Source organism: Drosophila montana, unplaced genomic scaffold (genome assembly GCF_035044405.1).
Source record: "Drosophila montana isolate Dmon_TW-CO22-7 unplaced genomic scaffold, ASM3504440v1 contig_2534_1, whole genome shotgun sequence".
NCBI classification, from domain to species: domain Eukaryota; kingdom Metazoa; phylum Arthropoda; class Insecta; order Diptera; family Drosophilidae; genus Drosophila; species Drosophila montana.
The window spans coordinates 622,343-645,726 of NW_026997398.1; the positions used below are offsets into that span (position 1 = coordinate 622,343).

The following is a 23,384-nucleotide window of genomic DNA, read 5'->3' on the forward strand; positions in this document are numbered from 1 at the left end:
AGCTAATAAAATTGTACTTAATTTATTCCATTTGCATATATATATAAATATATTATATATACATATGTGTGTGCATCTATATATTTATATTGGTTTCGTATAATTGACATATTCTTTAGCTATGCTACGGAATTTTGTTCATGCTCGCTCGTATAACCACTTAATCTACAATAGCAACATTTATAAATTATTGTAAATAATAGTATAACAATTAATTGGGATAATACATAACAAACGTAAACATAGGCAACCTTTAGGTGGGCATTAACATACTATTTTTTTTTTCGATTATTTTCTCTTCATCTTGGCAATATCTAAAGTTAGCCAAACTCTGGGAAGTGGGATACATTTGGGATCAGAAATTAGACGTAATTATATGTGTATTAATATAATGGAATGTAAATTTCCAAATAGACAAATTAGTGGAAAGAATAATTGATCTACAAACTAGAAAACACTTGAGAGACTTGCTGGCAACTATTTATCGCTGGCAGTTCCAGTTCCAGTTCCGCTTCCGCTTCCGCCTCCGGTATTGGTGCTTGGCTTGCGTGTGGCAAAACCTTCGGGCATGCTGCTCTTGCGCTGCGCCTGCGAGATTTGGACAATGCGCGACAACGGGGAATGGGTGCTGCTGGTGCTGGGCCGCATGAGCGCCGAGGGCATCAGGCGAGCAGCCGAGGAGGCGCCAGCCTCATCCTGGCCAGCCGCCGGACTGGCGCCGCCCGGCGACAGTTCACGCGCCAGCGGCGAGGGACGCAGCGAAAGGCGACGCTGCAGCGCCGTCTGCGAGCTGGACATTTGGGTTTGCTCCTCGTTGAGGCTGACACCCGGCGGCGGCGCCTGTCCCGGCGGTATCTGCAGCGCCGTCGGTCGCACGCTGAAGCGACGCCGGAATTTCGTCTGTCCCAGGGGCGTCGAGCTGGCCGCACTAGCCGGCAGCGGTCGCTCCGTATAGCTGGGCGGCGGCTCCAATATCTGGACGCCCGATGGACGACGATTGGACAAGGCACTGGCGCCGCTGCCGGCAGGAATGCTGCTGCCCTGCGGCGACATGGTGCCGACAATTGTGGAGCGACGTGCATACAAACGATTGGCGGCTGTTGCCTGCAGGGCGCGCGTCTGATCGCCGGCAAAGAGCGACAAGATGGGCGGCAGCTGGGGCGGATCGAGGCCGGCATTGCCCAATTTGCGCTGCTTCTTGCTCAATTTGTTGCCGCCGCTCGCCGGCTGCTGATGCTGTTGCTCGTCCAGCGCCGCGTGCGTATGCACCACCTCCAGAGCGCGTATCAGATCCGCAATGGTGGTCTGCTCCAGTACGTCCATGTCCTTGTCGGAAGTCACCGAGAAGATGCTGGAGCGGCGCGGCATGTCGCCGCCCATCGCCGGGAACAGGCTGCCGCGACGTGCCGCCACGGCTGCCATTGCCGCCGAGCCGGAGCCGCGTCGCTGCATCTGGGTGAGCGCCGCTGCTGTCGGTGGGAACATGCTGCCGCGACGTGCGGCCAGGGCCGGATTTTGTGTGTAAATGGATTCGCGGCGACGCCTGCCAGCTGCGGCGGCGGATTTGCGTTGATAGGCGCCGGTGGAGCTGAATGTTGCCTGCTCCGAGTCATCCAGCTGGTAGCCCTGGTTGGTTATGCCGCCATTGCCGATGCTCGAGGCGAGACTTGTGCTCGACTCGAATGTTGGCGGCGGCGGACCGCGACCGTTGCGCAAATACGATTGGCTGGCGCTTGCCGTCACCGTGTTGTTGTAATAGTCGAGCGGCGAGCGGGCCGGCAGGGCCGTAATGCCCTCCGGCACGGATACCACCGACAGCTTGCGTTCGAGATCCTGGGAGGGTCGTTTGCGATGGAAGAGCTTGCGCAGGCCATCCGGCATGGAGAATTTCTTGACACGTCCGGCGCCGGCGCCGGCCATGCTATTCTTCTTGAGCTGCTCCTCAACGCTGTCCGGCTCCGGCTCCAGCTGCACCACATGCGACTCGCCGGCGGCGCCATTCAGCTGGCTCTTGTAGCGACTGTTGAAGGCCTCCTGGATCTGTTGATTGTCACCGCTCCAGGTCCATTCGTTGTGATTGTGCGGCACACGGAGCGGACGACGCGGTGGCTCAATATTGAAATCGGAGCTGGCACGTCCGCGCGGACGACGCGGCGTCGTGTGTTCGTTGAGCGTTGAGAAGGACCATTCGCTGGCCAGGATCTGTGAATCGGAGAACCCGTGATAGCCACCATAAGTGGCCGCATCATCAGCCTCCGGCGGCGGCTGTACCGTGGCCAATGCTGTCACCACCTTGGCCAGCAGATCCGTGGTCTGGCGATATGCTTCTGCCGTCTCGAACGTCTTCTCTCGATCGAATTTGCTCAGCTCCGTATCGGAATTGGCGTGCACCATTACAGACGGGTGCTGACTGGCTGCCACAACGGCGCAAACGGAATAGGCACGCTTTCGACTGGGTATCGGTGCCGGTTCCATGCGGTACATGCTTAGCTCCGGGCAGGAGGCGGACCGGGGCAGCGTATAGCCAAATTCTGTGTCGGTGTAAACGGGCTGATTGGGTTAAGCGATGAATATCGTGTGCAGTTATCGTTATCGTTATCGAGTGCGTGCATGTGTGTGTGTGTTTGTTGTTGTGGTTGTTGTTGTTGTTGTTGTTGTACATGTAAAGAAAGCGCAGCGTATGCGTTGCATTAGTGTAAGTTTCAATGTTGTTATTGTTGTCTCTGTTACTCTCTCGCTAGCCCTGGCACAGTCTTACACAGCTCGTGCTGCTATCCTGATCCTGTTATTTATTTATAATATACATATGTATTTGTTTCACTTATTAATATTACTTACGCCTGCGCTTCTTCTGCGTCTTCTTAATCTTAATCTTCGCGCTCTTTCTATTTCCCTTTCGACAAAACTACAAAAAGAAAATATGTATCACATTTGTTGTTAACTAACTTATCGGCGGAGGGATAGAAGTGGTTGCTGGTGCCGGGAGGGGGGTAGTGTTGGAGTTACGGTTAATGTTCGCCCGCTTAGTCTAACATTTAGTGAATGCGTATCCCAAATTGTTGTTGTGACGCATAGCAAAGACGCAAACGTAACGGAAATGTGTGCGCGCCATTGATTAAACATACATACATAAATATAAAGACACACACACACACAATCTCGTTCTATTGCGCGTGTGTTAGTAAATTTGATTAGTTTTGGGTTTTCTTTTGAAAAGTTCTGCGCGCGCTGCTTCCAGCCGTGGCGCTGACGCAGCACAACGCGTGCAACGGTAAAACTGACGCATGACTTAACGCGCCTGTAAACTAGCTGCAACGCATTAAAAAGCGCCCGAAAGTAGGGTTAGGTTTTACATAGTATTCCAATTAATAATTGATAATTATAATAAATACCAAATAAAATGCTCCCGCATATTTAATTACATACACAGCCTAATTTAAATGTCATACAGAATTAAGTTTATTATTAACCCCGATACTATAATTTAAATAACGGTACTTCATATAGTGTGATATGCTTGTGTGGCATTACCTTTACTTTCAGTATATAGAGCTCGTTGAGCAGACGTCTCAAATAGCCCACGTCCTTGGTAACACCCGTCCAGATGCGATTCTGTGTTGCCTTCAGATTGGACGAGAGCTGCTGCTCCAGATGCGCCAGTTTCCTGCTCTGCAGTCCTCTGTGTGTGTATATGCAAATGATTATGGTTTGGAATAAGAATAATATGTTAGCTTGGAATGATGAATACGGGTTAGGATCAATGTATTGGCAAAGCCCAAGGCATGCAAACGGAAACGCACCCAAATCATGCAATACGATGATCAATAAAGCCAACTTACCGGGTGATGAATGTCATGATCATGACCAGATAGCCCAACGAGAATATAAACCAGACAATAACGAAGATTTGGTAGACCACAAACCAGCCGCCAAATTCGCGTGGCTATCAAAAACGGGGGAAATATCAACAAAGTGAAACGATAAGTGTAAAGTTTTTTATATTCCTTCGGCGATATTCACCTGGCTGGCACCAAAGGTGGGCACAAAATCACCAAAACCAATTGTCGTTGTCGTTACATAGGTGTAGTAAAAGGATATCGAATACGACCAGTCCTCAAAATAGGTAAACACCCAGGCGGGCAGCAGCAGGAACAGGGCTATGCCCGGTATAAGGGCTATAACCACCGTGGTAATCAGGCCCAGCTGCGGCGGCACATAGTGATCGTCCGTGGACATCTTGTACTTCTTGTACCGTCTATAGATGGCCACAAACTGGATATCGAGAGATAGCATAAGTAATCGAATTGAAAGGGAAATGGAAATTCTCGAAGCACATACCGTACGTCCAAAGTACTCGCCCAGACCGGCAAAGAGTATACCATTTACCGGTATGCCGATCACCGAGTAGGCAATCATGATCATCCGGCCCGCAAAAGTTGTCGGCGATATATTGCCATAGCCGACCGTCGAGCAGACGGTGAAGGCAAAGAAGAAGGCATGATAGAATGTCCATGTATAGGGTATTTCATATTCGTCCTTTGTGTGATCCGTTACCGGCTTGCCGCAATAGCTCGTTATCCGTTCGAGAATTTCGTTTTGTGTGCTCGCATTCTTATCTGACAGCTCTTCCATTAGATATTCTGGAGGGGACAATAACAAAATACCCGCAAATATAGGAAATAGATAAACACTCAAGAAAAACAATCGAAACTGTGTTACAAAACGCAATGAAGCGTAAACTCAAATCAAATCAAATCAAATCAAATCAAATTTAATTAGTTCTATTACACGTGTTCCGGAAGCGGGCGATCGCGTTACAAACGCCATTTAACCTTCCGCTTTAGCGGAAAAAACACAAATCAAAATAAAAAAGAGAGAAGCGTAGAAGAAAACAACGTGGATCGGGGCAACCGAAATTGTCAATGTGACAACACAACAACAGGGGGCCCGACCCCGACCCCGACCCCGACCCCGACCCTGGCCCGGGCCAGGCACGGCTTTTGCCACCCGCATTGCTGATCCGGTTACGTATACGTATACGTAACTATTTAAAATGCGGCCCAACATGTGGCATGCAGCCGGAACGTACGGATCATTAGGGTTGTACGCTATTTTGATCGCGCTCTGATATGATCGTCTATGTTGCTCTTGATTTATGCTTGAGCTGAATCAAAAATATCGGGAGAGCTCTTAACTTCGAGCATTACCTGAAGTTTCAACATTAGTTACTTCAGAAAAGTGATCGGGCTGCGATTTCTATAGAAGATCAGATATATTGTATAGTTCGTTAGGTTCACGGTGAAGATACATATGTATTTAAACAACTTCGGATAGTGTTAATTGCGACCTTTATTTATAGCTTTAACTGTAAAGTTGGGGTATTTTTAGGCAGAAAATTGATGTACGTGTTAAATATTTGCCAAGCAGTTAGCAGCAGGGTGTTGCCACCCTGTAAAACAGGGCGCCTTTTACTTGGCGTTGCCACACATGCACACAGCTTTTGTCTTTCAATGAGAAGACTTAACTGCTAGTCAAGGCTAACAATGTGTTTGACAGGGAGATGTGAAGCCAGGCGCTTTACAAGTCCAATCTATCTATCTTTTTAGTTATATCACATAGTTAACTTTTAAAAACAAATTAAGAGCGCATCTTTAGTGCAATTCATTGGCATTAACTAAGTGCAATCATTCAATAAACCTTAAGCCAGAGGCAAATGCTAAAATGACAACAATTTCAGCCGTAATCTTTTAACGAATTGCATAATTCAATAAATGCTACGGCCAGATACATATTTAACAAAGCCAATCCCAGCGAGCGAGGGAGACCAATGAGGGGCCCAGCGGGCGGTGCGCAATTGCGGGCAATTCGCCCGTAAACGATCCCAGTGCACTCTATGTAGATCTAATCGTAATCTCTCTCTCTCTCCAAGGGGACAACATGGGAGGAGACGGAACCGCCTTTTGTTGTCGTTGTCGTTGTGGGTGCCCCTCGGGTTGATTGTGATTGCGGCAATTTGTTCATAGACGTCGATCATTAGCACAAATTCTTGTAAATCTTTGAAGCTTCAATTTACACAAACAAGCAACTAAATATTAGATTGAGATTAACTTGTTGTCGCTTTTGTTGTTAAATTTGATTAGCTCGTGCAAATGTTTGTGGCAAACAAATTGATCAATTTACCTAATTAATGCGTGGCAACAACTGATCGCTAGGCAAGATAGATAGAAGCAGAGGGAGAGAGAGGTTTGGAGAGAGAGAGAGGAGAGATAGAAAGAGAGAAGTTAGAGAAAGTATAGATCCTTTAGACACAAATCAATCCAGTTAGAAGCGGGGCAATGCCCGAAACAGTCGAGATCAGGCCAAGATCAGCTATGCAAGATCACTTAAAGCTTTAAAATTAAGATATAAAGTAGGAGGGAAAATTTGATGAAGAGTAAGAGGATAGAATATTAAGAACCGAGCCAAAAGCATTTGCCGAATCAGACAAGATCATTTGTTCGTTCAGCTGATCATTAGACTATACTATACTACAAAGAGATAAAGATAAATAATGATTCAAATATTTAGAGAAAAGAAAAGATCACCTTAAGATCACCAAGGAGTCGATTAAGAAAGATCCGTCGATCGATCTGACAAGATCATATTCAGCACTAAAATGTGAGGAAGTTACCAAATATGATTTGATATGATGATCAAAAACGATCGACGGTAAGGTATTATCAAGGCGCATGATCGTTCAAATTGGGAGATTATCCCCGAGACTGAGACTCTGGAAAAAGTAATATAAATATATACCTATGTATATCTATGTCTAAAAGCGAGTCCTTGATCACTCGACCAATTGTTTATGGCCTTTATCAGTAGCTGGTGTCTGGCTGACTAACAGAAAATGCCATCATCACATGTTTGTGCACACTTCAGAGCGGAATGTGATCCCTAGTCTTAGACCAGGTACATATCGGTGCCAGGTATACGACATTGAAGTGCTTCTGAAGCCCAATAGATTAATGTTGATATCAATTGCTATTCACATGCGAATACTACGAGAAAGACTGATAAAGGCTGTCCCCGCTGAAAGGGGATACCTAAATTAAGACCCACGGTAAGACCCTCGGATACTGGTAGTCAAAGGGGCTCAGTGTAAGACCCTTGCGATTCGGCCGTTCACATAACACTTGAACTCGTTCATCGTGAATGTTGCTAACCGATTTAACCCAGAAGTTATAGATATAGGTACATATATACTTATATTTGTATTTCCCGTGTCATTTACCCGACCGAATGACCTACGACTTGTGCAATCGGTTAATCGTTGCGTCGTTTGTGGAAAGCCTAGCTTTTATATATGTATATAGATATCGACGCACGTCTTGGCTCGACGGTGTCTAATTCGCGTTTATAGTTTATTTATCTGAACAATTAGCACATTTTATGTGGTATTTAAATTTGATTTTATTGCAATTATAGTGGAATAACCCTCAAAATAAATACGCTCGCAGCGCGATTTATGTGTATGATATACGCACACACACACACACACACACACACACACAGACAGAGGCATGTAAATCACATTCGTATAAACGCAATTAATCACGAATCAGATTCGCACACTTGCTAACTCATAAAGCTCACATTTCCCAACATTTACGCACGTTTGGCAAAACAAAAATAAAGCCAAGTAAATATTAGCGGACACTTTTTACACACCGAATTAAGTATGCTCTAAAAATATAGAGTCAGAAATAACGTTTATGCCATGCAATTCATGATATCGTTTTTAGCACATTAAGTTGAGGAAATCAGACAATCTTTATGGATAACTCTCGTGTGCAACTGATCTTTTAATGATCAGTCAATTTATGCTTGCTAATTTCGTGAAATGCTTAAGATACAATACGTAATGAATTTCATGATATCGCTATCACTCTTTAGCAGGTCATGACATCAGACAATGTTTATGGATAACCCGCTTGTCTAACTATAGATATAACTATGTTTATACCATGCATTTCATGATATTGCTATCGCTTCTAAACAGTTCATGACATCAGACAATTTTTATGGATAACTCTCGTGTGAAACTGATTTTTTAATGATCAGTCAGTTTATGCGTGCTAATTTCGTGAAGTGATTGGCTAAGCTGTCTGCATATAGATATAAATACGTCTATGCCATGAATTGCATGACATCGCTATCGCTCTTGATGACAGTCGATGACATCAGACAATGTTTATGGATAACTATCGTGTCTTAATATAGATAATGCTATGTTTATGCCATGTATTTCGTGATATCTTTATCAAAATGAACTGATTTTTAAATGATAGTCAGTTTATGCGTACTAATTTCATGAAATGCTCGATAATAATATAGAAATAAGACGAATGTCTTAAAGTGCATTTTGTAAGCATTTTTAGGTTATGTTGTTCTGATAGATGCTGGGCTCAATGAGATCCTGTGGACTATACCGACTATATTTGTTCTCTGCCTTACAAACGGCTTGACACAGCTGTGTTAGCTGCTCAGAGAAAGTGCATTAAAGACACACCGTAAACTGTGTTGATGATGAGATATCTTTAGTTGAGTTTGGGGGCGGTTGGCGCTAAAAAAAAAAAATGTTGGCTGGCCAAAATTCGTGGCAGACAGTTTAGTTGTGAGATATCACATGGCAACGCGGCATTTTACATGCTATAATAAAAAGTATTTATGTCTACGATAGGTGAGACACATGCTATATGGTTGGGTATAAGATGATGATCTCTGCTGCCTCCGACGAACAAATTGAAGCGCTGTTGGAATTAATTCAAGGGCTACCCACCGTAGATCTGAACGCGTTCCTTGAGCTCCTCGAGGCGCGCCTCCTTCTCCTCGCCATGCTCGATGTGGTAGTAGATGGCGGCGCCGAACAATAGATAGGATATGTAAAAGATGAGCAAGAGTATCCAACGGTTTGGCGACATGCTCGACCTGTCGCTTCCCTGGGCTCTGAGGATCCGGCTGCAAGCAGAGAAGCCAACAAATGAGTCTCTCAGCCACGAAATAACGCACCGCCTTGTAAATTGTTTGCTCACATTAGGCTGGGAACTCAAGTGTTTCAACGTTTTCTTGTTATTATTAGTATTATTTATGGTTGTATCAACGTTAATCGACACTTGATTGCGATTGCTTAACTATCTATATATATATATATATATATAAATATTCGCATGAAATTCTTTGGGCTGCTACGCTACACTGCAAGACGACAGTCTTATGGGTTCGACGTTGGGTATTAACCTTAAGGTCTGTCACGTTTTTTTGAACTTGAGTTAGGAGACAGGGATCTGAGCGGTCTGAGGTCTAGCCAGTGTTTGGTAGTGCTCGAACCCTGCTCGAATCCTGCTCGAACCCTGCTCGAACCCTGCTCGAACCCTGCTCGAACCCTGCTCGAACCCTGCTCGAACCCTGCTCGATCCCTGCTCGATCCCTGCTCGATCCCTGCTCGATCCCTGCTCGATCCCTGCTCGATCCCTGCTCGATCCCTGCTCGATCCCTGCTCGATCCCTGCTCGATCCCTGCTCGAACCCTGCTCGAATCCTGCTCTTCCAAACTCATATAGACACGACTTCTGGCTATACCCAACCTAATGCATTTATATTTTTGCTATAGTCTGCACATTTTTGGGTTACAAATATATTTGTACCTTTTCAACTTTTCTGTTATTCAAAATATCTTGATTGACAACATCAGAGACCACCAAATCATATAGAAAAGACCTGTCGAACATTGAGGTTGGATCAAAATGTTTGCAACTAAACTTGACATTCTTACAAGCCAAATTGGCATCGCATAACTATATCATATAGCTGCTATTGGACTGATCGGTCAATCACTAAGTTCTTGTATGAAAAAACACAATTTTTTGTCAAAATATCTAAGCCCAACTTGGCCTTTTATATAAGACAAATGTCATCAGGATCGTCAAACATTAAGTTCTTTTATGAACAACAATTGTTTGTTCTCAAGATATTCAAACCCTACTTGACATTATGACAAGCCAAATTTAATTGGCATCGGACAACTATATCATATAGCTGCTAAAATATATACTATATCATATACTACATTATATATTACATCATATACTTCATCATCACATACTATATCATATAGGAAACTGTTCAGTTTTGCAAGATATATTTTTAAAAATCTTCCAAAATGCTTCTCACAAATCTTTTCGCAGAGCTGCAATCTCTTCCCAAGGGTATTCAAACTTCGGCGTGCCGAAGCTAGCCGCTCGTTCTTGCTTGTTTGTTAACATTTAAGACTGTTTGGTTGCATTATTATTATGGCTATGATAAACGTTGACAACCCTGCCCCAGTCGCAGTCGCCGTCGCCGTCGCAGTCGCAGTCGCGACGTCACAGTGGGCATTGCAGAGTCGACGTCATTTGGAGCAGAAAGTCGGTCGGTCGGGTTAGCATATTGACACATCTAATCATATCGGCAAGACGTAAGTGCCGAGTATTGCTGCTAATTTGTACGTACTTCTCCGCTTTTTGTTAACAAACGCTTGCGATGGGCATGGCTCGTTATCTGTCTGGGATTAGGCTGATGACAATGCCGGCAGCCTCTGTTTTATTTGGCTAGTTGGCTGGCTGGAAATGTACCTCGATCGCGTCTAATTAGCGGCTCGATAGGTTGACAACTCTGGCCGGCAATTGTCGACCGGCTTCGATTTTAGTTATTTTGTGAAATAATGCAGCGATAATAACGTATAATAATACTACTACTGGTAATAAGAATTATAATGCCTGTACACTTCTTGCAAAATCATAAAGATTATTTCACCTATTTTCAAACGTAATTAGTTCATGTTGAGGTAGTTCTCTTTAATCGTATCGCACATCAGACATTTTATGAACCTTGTCACCAGGCGCAACGAGTGAGAGGGAGAGAGACAGAGGAGTTTTACCAACAGGTGCTCGAGTATTACGTGAAATTCTATATATTTGATCTTAAGTTTGACTTGTCTGAGCGTGCGGCTCATATTGTTAAGTGTTACAGGGCATTTGACTAAGAGAGTGTATTAGACTGACAGATATCCTGTTATCAGTGACAAAACACTTCTAATTGTAAGTTCTTTAGCCCCAACGAGAAGTCGGTGGTTCGATTCACGTTTCGTGTACCTGCTTGCTCACATTCCTTCGAGCTATCAATGCTAGAACTTCAGTTTTCATTTATAAATTTTTATAGTTGCCCGCTCTACTGAAAATATTGCCAGTCGTAGATATTTTCACATGAAATTTCGGGCTAAATTTGATCTCTACCCAAAATTGGCATCTAACACATTTGGTTAGATAAATCCAATGATTGGGCCTCAAGATATTTGTAGGCTTTGTAGCTAAGTCTCCATTTTATTTTGAAGCATTCTATTTTTCAAAAATAATAAATGTTAGTTTTCATAAAACTGGTTGCTGAAAATAATATGGATCTTATTTTAGAAAACAACTAAATATATAAATGATATACTATATAATATATCATATATTTATATAAAATTATTGGTGAATGTTATTGTTATTATTATGATACTATTATTATAAGCATTAATATTATTTTTGTAATTATTATAATAAATAATACTGCTTTTATTATTATTAATATTTGTATTATTATTATTATCATCATTATCAATATTAATCATTTTTATTACCATTATAAATATTATTAATTTTATTGTTATTATTATTATAGTTATTAATATTATTTTCATTATTATTATTATTATCATTACAATTATTATTATCATCATCATCATTACTAATATCATTATAATATAATTATTAATATTATTTTCATTATTATTATTATTATCATTACTATTATTATTATCATCATCATCATCATTACTAATATCATTATTTTGTATTAATTTTTGTTATAAAAGGAATTGCTCTAAATATATACCTGATATACCTATAGATCTGATCTAATTCCGAAACTAGTTTAGTTTCTCAATATTTATTTTATTTCCTCTAATTAGTTTTTCGTAAAGTTTGAACTATTTTTAAATGCTATCATAGTTAGATAGTTCAACTTGGCCAAGTACTCGAGTAATACATGCGACATTACCAAACAATTCTCAAGGCATCAACTATCTATTACATATACATATGTATATATACATATATTTGTTCGATTCCCATTGTTGTTGCAATTGAAGTCAAGTGGAGAGCTGATAATATTTCAGTGCATACAATATCATTTATTCAATTATAATTATCAATTTTATAGTAGTACAAGTATTGAGAATGTTTTCCGAAATTATCTATGATATGTGTTTGTTTTTAGTTGAAAGTCAATAAGCATTGCTTATGGCCAACAAACTGGGCTAAGCATTTGGTTAACAATAACAAAAAAACAAAAAACGAAAATAAAAACAAAAAAAAAATGGCATTTATTGGGCGCGTTTTGTCAATGATGACGCGCCATTCAATGGAAGTCTTTGCATTTATTGTATTTGATTTGATTTGACTTTTATTTAATTTTTATAAAAACAAACATTTTAATGAGCCTATTTGTTGCCCTGATTTTTGGGCTTGCCGTATTTTCTATGGAATGGAAAATTCTGCAAAAAAAAATTGCGAGACGAGAAGAAGAATGCGCTCCAGTCGGGTGTGCCCGACTAGCAGATATGATGTCAGACCACAAATATGGCTCGAACCTTGAGAATGAGTTCCCTTTCTTTTAATTTCGTGCAAAATCTGTTCGTTATGTGCTTCGGTGCTTATAGTCCGATCTTTTTTAAATTTTTAAACAACAATTACGGCATGTAAAAGAGTGTATATCGCAATGCAAGGCTCTACATTTGAAAATTAGTTTTCTTTTTCCTATTTTGAGCGAATTTTGACTGTTCGTGATTGTCTTCGGTGCTTATGGTCCGATCTTTTTCAAATTTTCAAACCACAGAAGTGTGCATTTACAAAAGCGCTAGACAGCCTTTCTTATCTTCATTTACTTTTTTTGTTTTCTTTCTTTCATTCTTTTCTATTATCGAGCGAAATTCGAAGAGGTATTCAAAAAGTGAACTATTCCTAAAATTTCCTCTTAAAATTTTCGAGTTATGCTTGTAAAATCATGTCCCAAAATATATTATCGATTATCGATATTATGGACACGGAAGGAGTTATCGATATAAATTCTGCGCTCATACTTTTGATATACGAGAGTATATTTTTTAAAATTTATAGTTTTAGATCGAGAAGTTTATACTGACATACGTGCGTGGCTTGTTCGACTCAGCTCGTCCTCCTGATCAAAAGTATCTATATATATATTTGATGTTTAGATATATTTTATGATATCAGAGTTGCTTCCTTCCTTCTCTTTTACATTGATTTGCTAAAAAACGTAACCGTTTTACCCATTTTGAGGGGTTTCGTTCGCTCGCAGCCCATAAATGACAGCAAGTGGCCCCAATCGACCCAAGACGAGAAAGAAATCTATGATCATGTAAATTAATCTGCTCAATGTTTGATTTGTTAAGTGCGAAAAACAACAGAACATTTAATATAGCCATATAAAGGCTACTAATTGATAACCAACGTGCAACGTGCTGGCCCCCACGGCCCACAGTCAATCAATCGCAGCCAAGAAAAGGATTGAAGATCAAGTTCTAGCGATCGATGCGATCAAACCAAATGATTAACTTTTCCGGCTTGTGTACAGTTGCGCAGTGAAACAAAAGTTCGATGCGCACACAAATACCAGGGCTGCAAATCCAGTTTTTCAAATTGTTTTTAACCAAGCCCCAAAGTGAACTGAATTATTGTAGAACATAGTTAGGTTTATAAAAAAGAGATCATATAAGTAGATCAGGGGATCTTTTCAGTAGAATTTCCGGTTTCGTGAAATGGAAAACGAAAGGCCGACAATTTTTCGTAGGGTTTGCAGCCCTGATTAATACTTTGTAGCCAAAAAAAAAAAGGTGATTACCTAGGGCTAAGTTGTATATATTTATATTGTTGAGGAACTAAATTAAATTAGCCGCATCCCTTTATTTTTTGTTGCTCTGCTTCATTCCATCTTAAGAACTCACATAATTTTTGAGATATAACCTTGAAATTTGACATTGAAGCCAGCTAATCGAATAGGTTCCAGTTATGAACAGAGGTGTATTAGGGACCAGAAATAATATATAATCGGATGTATCTAATAGAACTTGCATGACATATTTTACAGCTATTAAAATCGCACTGCTTTACTAACAACAATTAAACATTAGCCAAAGTAAATATAGGAAGACGACTTCAACAAATGACAATTATCTTCATGTCAAATATTTAACAGCTAGATGCAGGCTAAAGTCAGAGACTAACGGTAATTTGATCAGAGGCAGTTAAAATTTGAGAGCCGAAACTTTAGAATACATAAAAACTGGCTGCAGTTTAACCCTTAGTCACTTGAGTGCTTCATGTCAAATATTTAACAGCTAGATGCAGGCTAAAGTCAGAGACTAACGGTAATTCGATCAGAGGCAGTTAAAATTTGACAGACAGAGAAGAAACTTTAGAATACATAAAAACTGGCTGTAGAATAACCTTTAGACAGGCACTTTTAATGCTTCATGTCAAATATTTGACAGCTAGATGCTGGCTAAAGTCAGAGAGTAACGGTAATTTGATCAGAGGCAGTTAAAATTTGAGAGCCGAAACTTTAGAATACATAAAAACTGGCTGCAGTTTAACCCTTAGTCACTTGAGTGCTTCATGTCAAATATTTAACAGCTAGATGCAGGCTAAAGTCAGAGACTAACGGTAATTCGATCAGAGGCAGTTAAAATTTGACAGACAGAGAAGAAACTTTAGAATACATAAAAACTGGCTGTAGAATAACCTTTAGACAGGCACTTTTAATGCTTCATGTCAAATATTTAACAGATAGATGCTGTCTAAAGTCAGAGAGTAACGGTAATTTGATCAGAGGCAGTTAAAATTTGAGAGACGAAACTTTAGAATACATAAAAACTGGCTGCAGTTTAACCCTTAGTCACTTGAGTGCTTCATGTCAAATATTTAACAGCTAGATGCTGGCTAAAATGAGAGAGTAACGGTAATTTGATCAGAGGCAGTTAAAATTTGACAGAAACTTAAAAAAACGAAACCCAGAATACATATAAACTGACTGTAGAATAACCTTTAGTCGGTCACTTTGAATGATCATGCACTATTTATTAGTTGTATTTATTTTATTTTCTCATTTTTTGGTGTATTATGTATAAAGAAATGAATGAATAAAAAATATTTACATATACTGAACGCTAAACAGTCGCATAATCAATAATAAATAGCAACAAATGCAAATGAACACGTTTAGTAAATAATCACGACATTTGCTACGTTCAGAGAGCTGCTGCTGCTGCTGCCCCCGAAGCAGCACGGTTTGCTCCAATGACGTGGCAGCCAGCTGGAGGAATGGGTAATGGGTAATGGGTAATGAGGAATGAGATGTGACTAGACCAAACCAACCCAACCCGTCCACCCAATAGAATCTCTTGGATAAATGGCATGCATGGTAGGGGTGCTAATTATGTTGACATTGCTGAACAAGCCAATTCACATGCATGATTAATTGCATTTCGATCTATCAATGTCCCGTTTTTTTAACGTGTCTTCTCTTCCGTCTAGCTGTTGTCTTCGGGCCATTGATAAGAAAGAATCCGGCGACTGATTCTCTTAACTTGATGCCGCTTGTCAGCTGACGTAGTGCCAGGGCCAGGGAGTAACACGACAATTAATAATGCCAACTGACACGACACGACAAATGTCGATAATACTAAACAACGATCGACCCAAATAGCTAAGCGAAGAAAAACAGCTCGACTACGTGATACCCTTCTTCGACAAAACTTACATACATATGTACATATGCTTTACGCAAGCCTTTTTACCAGGGCTCCCATAAAGAAAAGAGTCGCTGGTTCGTATCATGACTCGAAAGAACTTCCTAAAGTTCAGGCTTGTTTTGCTGTTTTTCAAATATCAATGAAAGAATTCAATTATTTATTCATAATTGCCCGTTCTTCATGTGTGATTATCTTAATCCAAGCCAAAGATATTGGCATGCTTTTCCCCAACAAATTTCATTTCAAGCTAAAAGATTTAGTTTCGGTTTTCAGTTCTGCCTAGTTTGAACCGGTTCACTTGCAGCCCCGCCCCATTGGGCTACTCCAGCTCTTAAGATATGCGACATATACCAAAAAACCTTTGCCTAAAATCGCTGTAAAATTAACTGAACTTGAACTGCATATGGTATCTAAAGAAATCTTCCACATTTGAAGTCTGCACATCTTAAATAGACCAAAGCTAGATCAACTCAAGGATGTTATATATGCTTTATGAAACGAACTGTTACAAACGCTGGCAAAAAACTAGTATACTCCACATCAACTCGGTATAGATCGACCGGAAGGATTTTGGTGGCAATCGCACATGTTGCTAGCAACACGGCGCTTAGCAACATTTGTTGCCAGCAACATGATTGATGGCAGCAACTAATATGCCCAACCAACTGACATACTAAAGCGCCAAGAAGCCTTGGCAGCGATAAGATGTGCGTTGGCCACCACCCAGACATTACCGCAGATTAAATACTGCCTAAAACAAAAGAATTAATATACATAGTTTTTATTTTATTTTGGCTGTCTGTTTAAAGATCCTCCCGCTCAAGTTGTTCGGGCAAACAATCATTTGGAAACAATCGCATTATAATACAACAATTTCGCTAATTAGGCGCATTCATTCACAAAACGACAAAACGAGCTACATATACATACATACATATGTAGAGAAGTACAAGTCTGGAGGCTAAAGGCCCTCCACTGATTGATTACGGCCATATAGAACTTGTATAACCATGTGTACATATGTACATATATACTAGCATAAGTGCGAGCTCTACATAGACGTGCTCTCTTAACTGGAGCACAGTTGCATTTTAAAGATCGTTTAGATTGTTCAAATTGAGAATCGAACACGGCAGAAAATAAAACGTGCCTGAAATTGAATTCAAGCATTTTTCTGAGCTGCTTTAAGATTTAAAAAAAGTATTCTTTGAAGTAAAAAAAAAAGAATTTCAAACTAATCTGTTTGTTTTATGCCTGATATAAGCTTGCTTTATAGAAGCAATCAGTCAAATTAAGGATTTGTTTCGGTATATTCAAATATTTATCTTAAGTTATTATCAATAGTTTAAATATTTGGTATTTTTTATAGATAGGAAACGTTAATATGTACATCAGACACATCTAAACGTAAATTTTTTGTTTTTTATATAATATAGCCAGAATGATCGTAGAATTTTCTTTCTTTGATTATATACAGATTTTGAAGAATTCGAATATTTCCCGAATCAAATCAAATGTGAGAAATTCACACGAAAATGTCTTATATCATAACCGTTTGACCTAAAAACTGAGCCCTCGCTTTAAATTTAAAGATATTCAGTATAAATTATTAATAAATTATTATATTAAGAAATTGTATTTTATAAAAGTTTTCTAATAGACTGCATTACTAAGGAATGGTTCTCTTGAAGCTCTCTCACACATTCGTGTCTAGCTCGAAAAACTGTTCTCGAAAAACTGTTCTCGGACTTTATGTAAAGTAACTGTATAACTCAAAACAGGACACATGTCAAGAATTTAACTTTGATTAAAGAAAAAGTATTTGTAATTTTAACAGAAAGTCAAATGTGGAACGTATTTACTTTAATTTTCAAGCGCAAAATCAATCCAGTTCAGCTTTTGAGGCAGAAACATCGAATTTAATTTGTAAATATATGTACGTATGTAAGTCTCTGTAAATATATGTTTATGTCAAATTGAGCAAGGCGGATCCTCTGATAAGCTGGACAAAATGACCACAGACACATGCTGATTTCACATACAAGTAAGTACATTTGTAATGATAATACAATTGATTAATTTCGACACTCGCACTTTTGCATTGGACAACGGAGGAATACAATAGATCTTTCCTATATACATACATATGTATGTATGTATGTACATATGTATATAGTACTGCTGAAACCGAGTTCGTTTGCCTTCCCATAAATGATATAGCCACGAGAAATGGGACTTGTAATGAAACTGATATACATATGTATGTAAGTACATTTAAACACATATTTTTATTTTGTTATCAACACTGGCACAGGATCTGTACCAATTTCTGCTTTGCACTGTTTCTTGAGCTGTTCCTGGTGGCAAACAATTTACATGGTGATTTGTTTTGTGTGTTATTTTAATATTATTATTAAATTATATTATTTGTAATATATTTTTTGATACCCACACTTAAGCAAACCGAAAACCAAACAAAAATATCAAAAATTTTCGCACAGCACGTGAAAAATTTCTTAGCTTTGCACCGTTAAGAACACAAAGCAAAAACGAAGACGAGTACGAAAAAAAACAAAAAAAACGTTGCAGATGCAGCAACAAAAAAAATGCATATAACCGTTGATCGCGACGAACAGGACGGTTACCGTTACACGGCGCGCATTGAATTGAAATTGAAGCGCTGCAGGCAGCGGGTTGACACTTTTGTATGTGCGATTTGTCCGTGTGTGTGTGTGTGTGAGCCGTGTGTGTGTGTGTGAGTGTGTGTTGACGTTGATTTAAATTGAAATGCTTGGAAGCTCACGTCTCTGCCACAGCCACTGCTCGCAGCAGCTGCGCAGCCAGCGTTGACGAATTGGAATTAGAATTTTAATGCGCGCTTAACGGTAAACGGCAGAAACGGTAACGGTTATAGCTATTATGCTCTTTATTGCCCTACAACGCACAACGCTCGCTTCGTCGTTACGGTACGCGATACGTCCATCATATGACTGCTCGGTATCCGGAGCTAAAGCTACAGCCAAGTCCGACTATCAACACCTCCTTTGACGGCCGATCGTCTTCGTCTACCTCACACACACACACACACACACACGCACACACACACGCACTCGTGCACTCGCTTAACCGCTCACTCACCTGCGCTCTCCTTCGCTCTTTCGCTTTGTAAACCATGTGTGAGATTTTTATTATTATACTTTATTTTATTTGATTTGATTTTTTTTTCATTTAATTGTTGATCCCGCTGCTCACTCACTTTGAGCCGAAATATGTAGCTCAAACCCCGTTCGGAGTACATTCGAGCTATTCGCCTTCCAAAGCAACAGGCGCCCGCTTTGAGTGTGCGCGTGTGTGAATCCGATCGGGGAATGTGACAATTGCGATCCAAGGGGGACTCGATTTGAGTGAGTGGTTTGTATCAAGCGGCGACGAGCTAGCACCGACCTGCCCTTCACACCCCCGACCCATCGACCCATACCCCCCCCCCTCACCCCTCACAGACATGCACACCCACACACAAACACACACAAACACATACACACACAAACTGCTCAGCCATCGCACGGCTTACTGCTGTCTACTGCGACTAACTACTACAAATGTAAGAGAAACAAAATAAATAAATCGGCGATCGACAAAAGACAACTACGAAAATCGCGAGCACTTTTTCGCCATCTCCTTTGCCCCCGTCCCCCTATGGCCTTAGTTTAACAACAGCAATACGAGCATGCTGAACTTACGTTTTGCTACCAACGAACAGCAGTAGAGCAATCGCACAGTGGTTCAATGTTAATGATAAGGTGTGTGTGGCTATAAACTAGTAAGCCCCTGTTATATATATGGTAAAGGATAACTAATTTTGGTTTAGAATCGGAGTGTAAGTATATAGTGATATTTGTTACTGAAAACTGAAACAGAAAATTGTTCTTTGAATTGTGTGTACTCTCATCGTATCTTAAGTTGGGGCCTAGTTTAGTGTTAATTATAAAACAAAGTTTATCTTGTGCAAAAAATTATAGTATAATAATCATTGATCCAAATTTACGTCATATGCACATGCATTCCAACGAAATTTTGATTTAAGAGAATCAAATATTAAAATCCTTTTTTTTAATTACCCCAATGTATGCTTTAGCCTTTCTTCTCTTATACAGTGTGTGTGGCGATAATTATTAAGCGATTTTTAAAGATCATTTATTTGTATAGATTTCTGTATCCAAGCCCAAGCCTGGTAAAAAAAACCTTTATTAATCATTCATATTCTTACCCATCAATGTACGTCATTCTCCAACTCGAGCTGAATGGGCTTTACGAATTTGAAGCATTCATACACTCTGCTTACAACAAGCAACCACTGTGCACAGTGAGGCATTGATTTCGGCTTTGTATTGTTCTTATGCTCTTTTGATGTTGTTGTGTTTGTTGTTATTTTCACTGGCATGGCAGCAAATTTGTCAGTGAATTTACCCACCAGCGAGCCCGGACTACTACTACATGTACGCCGGGCCATGGGCCTCCCCCTGCCCAAATGGCGTCGACGCGTCGATGCCGATGCCGACGCCAAACCCAAACACACCCACAACAATATCAACAACAACAGCAACAACAACAACAACAACACCAACACCAGCGCACAAAGACAACACGGCAACAGTCGGAGCGCAAATGTTTTGTCTGCGGATTTAGTGCTTTACGACGGAGGCGCAAACTTTAAACGGCAGCGCCAAGACCCACCTTCACCATTCAACCCACCCAATGCTTTCATCACATGATGATGATGATACATACATATGTCATCAGTTTTAGATCTGGCAGCACTGGCGCATGCGTAGCCCGCCAATGGGATTTTCAGAGCGGGTTCAGTGCGCCTGTGAGCACTGTGCCTGGTGCACCGCGTGCACAGCGCTCATTCCGTTTGCATCTGCCAATAATAAGACTGATGACACTGATGATTCGAGTTGAATTATCGCATCGTTGTTTTTTTTTTTTATATTTTCCCTTTCCCTCGGAGTCTAATCTATTGACTCAGTTTTTGCCCAAGACCTGAGCACAGATAGCTGTAAACGTATACGTATGCATATATAGCAGTATACATATGTATGTGTGTATGTATGTATATGCATCATCAGTAGCAGCAGCAGCAACAACAACAACAACAACAACAACAAGAGCTGGAGTCAGAAGAGAAGGAGAAAGAAGTGGAAGCAACAGTACATCTATAACAAAAGATAGTGTTGATAATAAACACTCGAGAGTTTACATTCACATTCGCACTCGGCGACTGGATAACAGACGCCGCCATCGCCACCGCCGCTGCCAAAGCGTGCAGCGACGCCAGCGTCAGCTTAGCGCTCACAAACAAAACTCACGCTTAAGTGGTAGCCGCAACAAATATATATGTACATATATAAACATGTGTAAGAAACAAAATAGAACCAACAAAAAGTAGAGCAAACGGCCGCCGTTGCCGTTGCCGATGCCGACCGGAACGGTGGCAATTGGTCAGCCCGGAACATCATGCAATGCCCTACGTAAACCTCGGCATATCCATGCCTTAGAAATCTTCTGAAATGTATTTCCCAAAAAATACACAAAAAAAATTCCACATGATTAATAATTCTTAAACGTTTCTCAGGTGCCATGTGACGCATGATTAGAAATTTATCGAAATAATTGACGTAGAATAGCAAAAAAAAATTAGATATCCCAGACTGAACTTCCCTTCAAAAATTGAAAATAAAAATAACAATTGAGTATGTCAGCTATTTTTTGTTTATTAGAAAGAAACCTTAGAAGAACACTCGTTTCGTTGGTGCAGCTTGTGAGTTATCACAGAGATATCACAGACATGGTCTTATAATATATATTTGGATATATAAAGTCGTTATATAATGTCCTTATTGCTACTAACAATAACTAAGTATATCTAATAATGCAGCTCATTTAATCAACATATTCTATTTTTCTTGAACGCTGAACGCTTAATTTTTGGTCAATAATTAAACATATTTTAATTTTTCTTAATTGTCTATTTTAAACAGATAATTATATATTTTATAGATTTTGTTTATAAGATCAGTTTTACTAAAGCACTTAAGTGTTGCACAATGCCAAGTAATATGGGCTCATATATGTTACAAGCTTCACATTCCGAACGTTTAGTCCGCATACGTTTGGGTTAGGGCACAAAACCGATAAGCCGAAATCAGAGCGTGCAAATAACTCAACGAGGTGCTAAAAGATGCAGCAAAGGAAGTGCGAAATTGAGATTACAAAAAAAAAAAAAACAAGTAAATAGAGTTGAAGAAGTGGCGAAAGAGAACGCATGACAGCGAATATAAAAAGGGGAAGCTAAAAACTGAAATCAAACTGTTAACATCCGCTTTCCAATCAGATTTGACAAGCCGCAGGGCAGCAGGAATTGGAACTGGAACTGGAGCTGTTAAAAATAACATTATGCTCAATTTAAATATTCACAATTTGCAATCCAATTCTGATTTGAATTGTGATTCATTTGCATTGAGCGCATATTTCTTACGCTTATCATTGATAAGTATAATAAATTACTATCGTATTAGGTGCATTTGATACTTTGATGTATCGATGTTGATATCAACATTTCGAGCAGCTAAAAAAAAAATGAGAAAGACCAACATAAACAAATAAAACCAGCGCGCCAAAGCGAATCAAGTGCATTTAAATAAATTCAAATGAATTGTAATTGATGGGCCCGGGAAATTTCAACTCAGTTTTAAGTGCGACACACACACCTGATTTATAGATCGATCGAGGTATGCTTGATGTTCCCCTGCCGCCACTGTTTCATATTAAATACACCTACACATAAATACACTCATATATAGAGTACAAACTTCTTGTCGGACGTACAACACATGATTAATTGGATGTTTTGATGTCTGAGCTGCGCCTAAAAGACGACAACTCAAAATCAAAATCGATTGACTGATGGAAAGCAAATACAATTTTAGAGAGGTCTGTTTTAAGTCCTAGTATCTTGGAAGATATCACAAATTTTTGGGTTTTTTGCTATGCCTTGGAATCTTAAGGTATATTTAATTAAGCAATTACGAAAGTATAGCAACTAATATTATTTAAGATTTCTAGAAGTAGGTCAAATTTGATAAAAAAAAAAGCGTATCCATAGAAAATTCTTAGTTCCATTTACACACGCTCCAAAAATTATCTTCCTAAAAGAACTTCCATTAGAAAGAACTTTCATTTTATTAAAAATTTAAAAATGAAGAGATCGGTTTATAAAAATGATAAAAAATTAATAAAAGAAGAGATTTACTTATAAAAATTATTATAAATAAAAATGTAGCACTAAGTTAATTCGATAAAAAAGATAGGTAAATATATTAAAAGAGGAAAAAACAGATAACTTAGGCAAGCCGAATATTGATTACCCTAGTAGGGCATACGAGGAGAATTGTGAAGTTCGGAATTGCTGAGCTTACTGAAGATATGTTGAAAAA

General features: G+C 39.8%; 1 protein-coding gene across 4 annotated transcripts; it reads right to left on the reverse strand.

Moving 5' to 3' along the window:
- Positions 1-3: 3 nt before the first annotated feature.
- Ork1 (open rectifier K[+] channel 1) lies at positions 4-19,201 on the reverse strand. 4 transcript variants are annotated; one of them, XM_064682883.1, is made up of 7 exons: positions 19,027-19,167; positions 8,822-9,000; positions 4,339-4,640; positions 4,021-4,272; positions 3,840-3,943; positions 3,532-3,679; positions 4-2,550 (listed from the first exon to the last, which is right to left on the reverse strand). In XM_064682883.1, the coding sequence occupies exons 2-7, from the start codon at positions 8,961-8,963 to the stop codon at positions 478-480; spliced, it is 3,021 nt and encodes a 1,006-aa protein (XP_064538953.1). In that variant the 5' UTR covers positions 8,964-9,000; positions 19,027-19,167; the 3' UTR covers positions 4-477. The 4 variants fall into 4 exon arrangements, with proteins under 4 accessions (XP_064538953.1, XP_064538952.1, XP_064538951.1 ...); XM_064682882.1 differs by lacking the exon at positions 19,027-19,167 and adding an exon at positions 18,341-18,887; XM_064682881.1 differs by lacking the exon at positions 8,822-9,000 and having other exon boundaries at positions 19,027-19,201.
- Between the last annotated feature and the right edge of the window lie 4,183 nt (positions 19,202-23,384).

Excerpts from the sequence above, each read along its gene's own strand:
- Ork1 (XM_064682881.1), bottom strand. The coding sequence starts at position 19,186 with ATGTACTCCGAACGGGGTTTGAGCTACATATTTCGGCTCAAAGTGAGT. Across the intron at positions 3,680-3,839 it reads ATCATGACATTCATCACCCG|AGGACTGCAGAGCAGGAAAC; the intron begins GTAAGTTGGCTT and ends ATACACACACAG. Across the intron at positions 2,551-3,531 it reads TCTATATACTGAAAGTAAAG|CCCGTTTACACCGACACAGA; the intron begins GTAATGCCACAC and ends TAACCCAATCAG.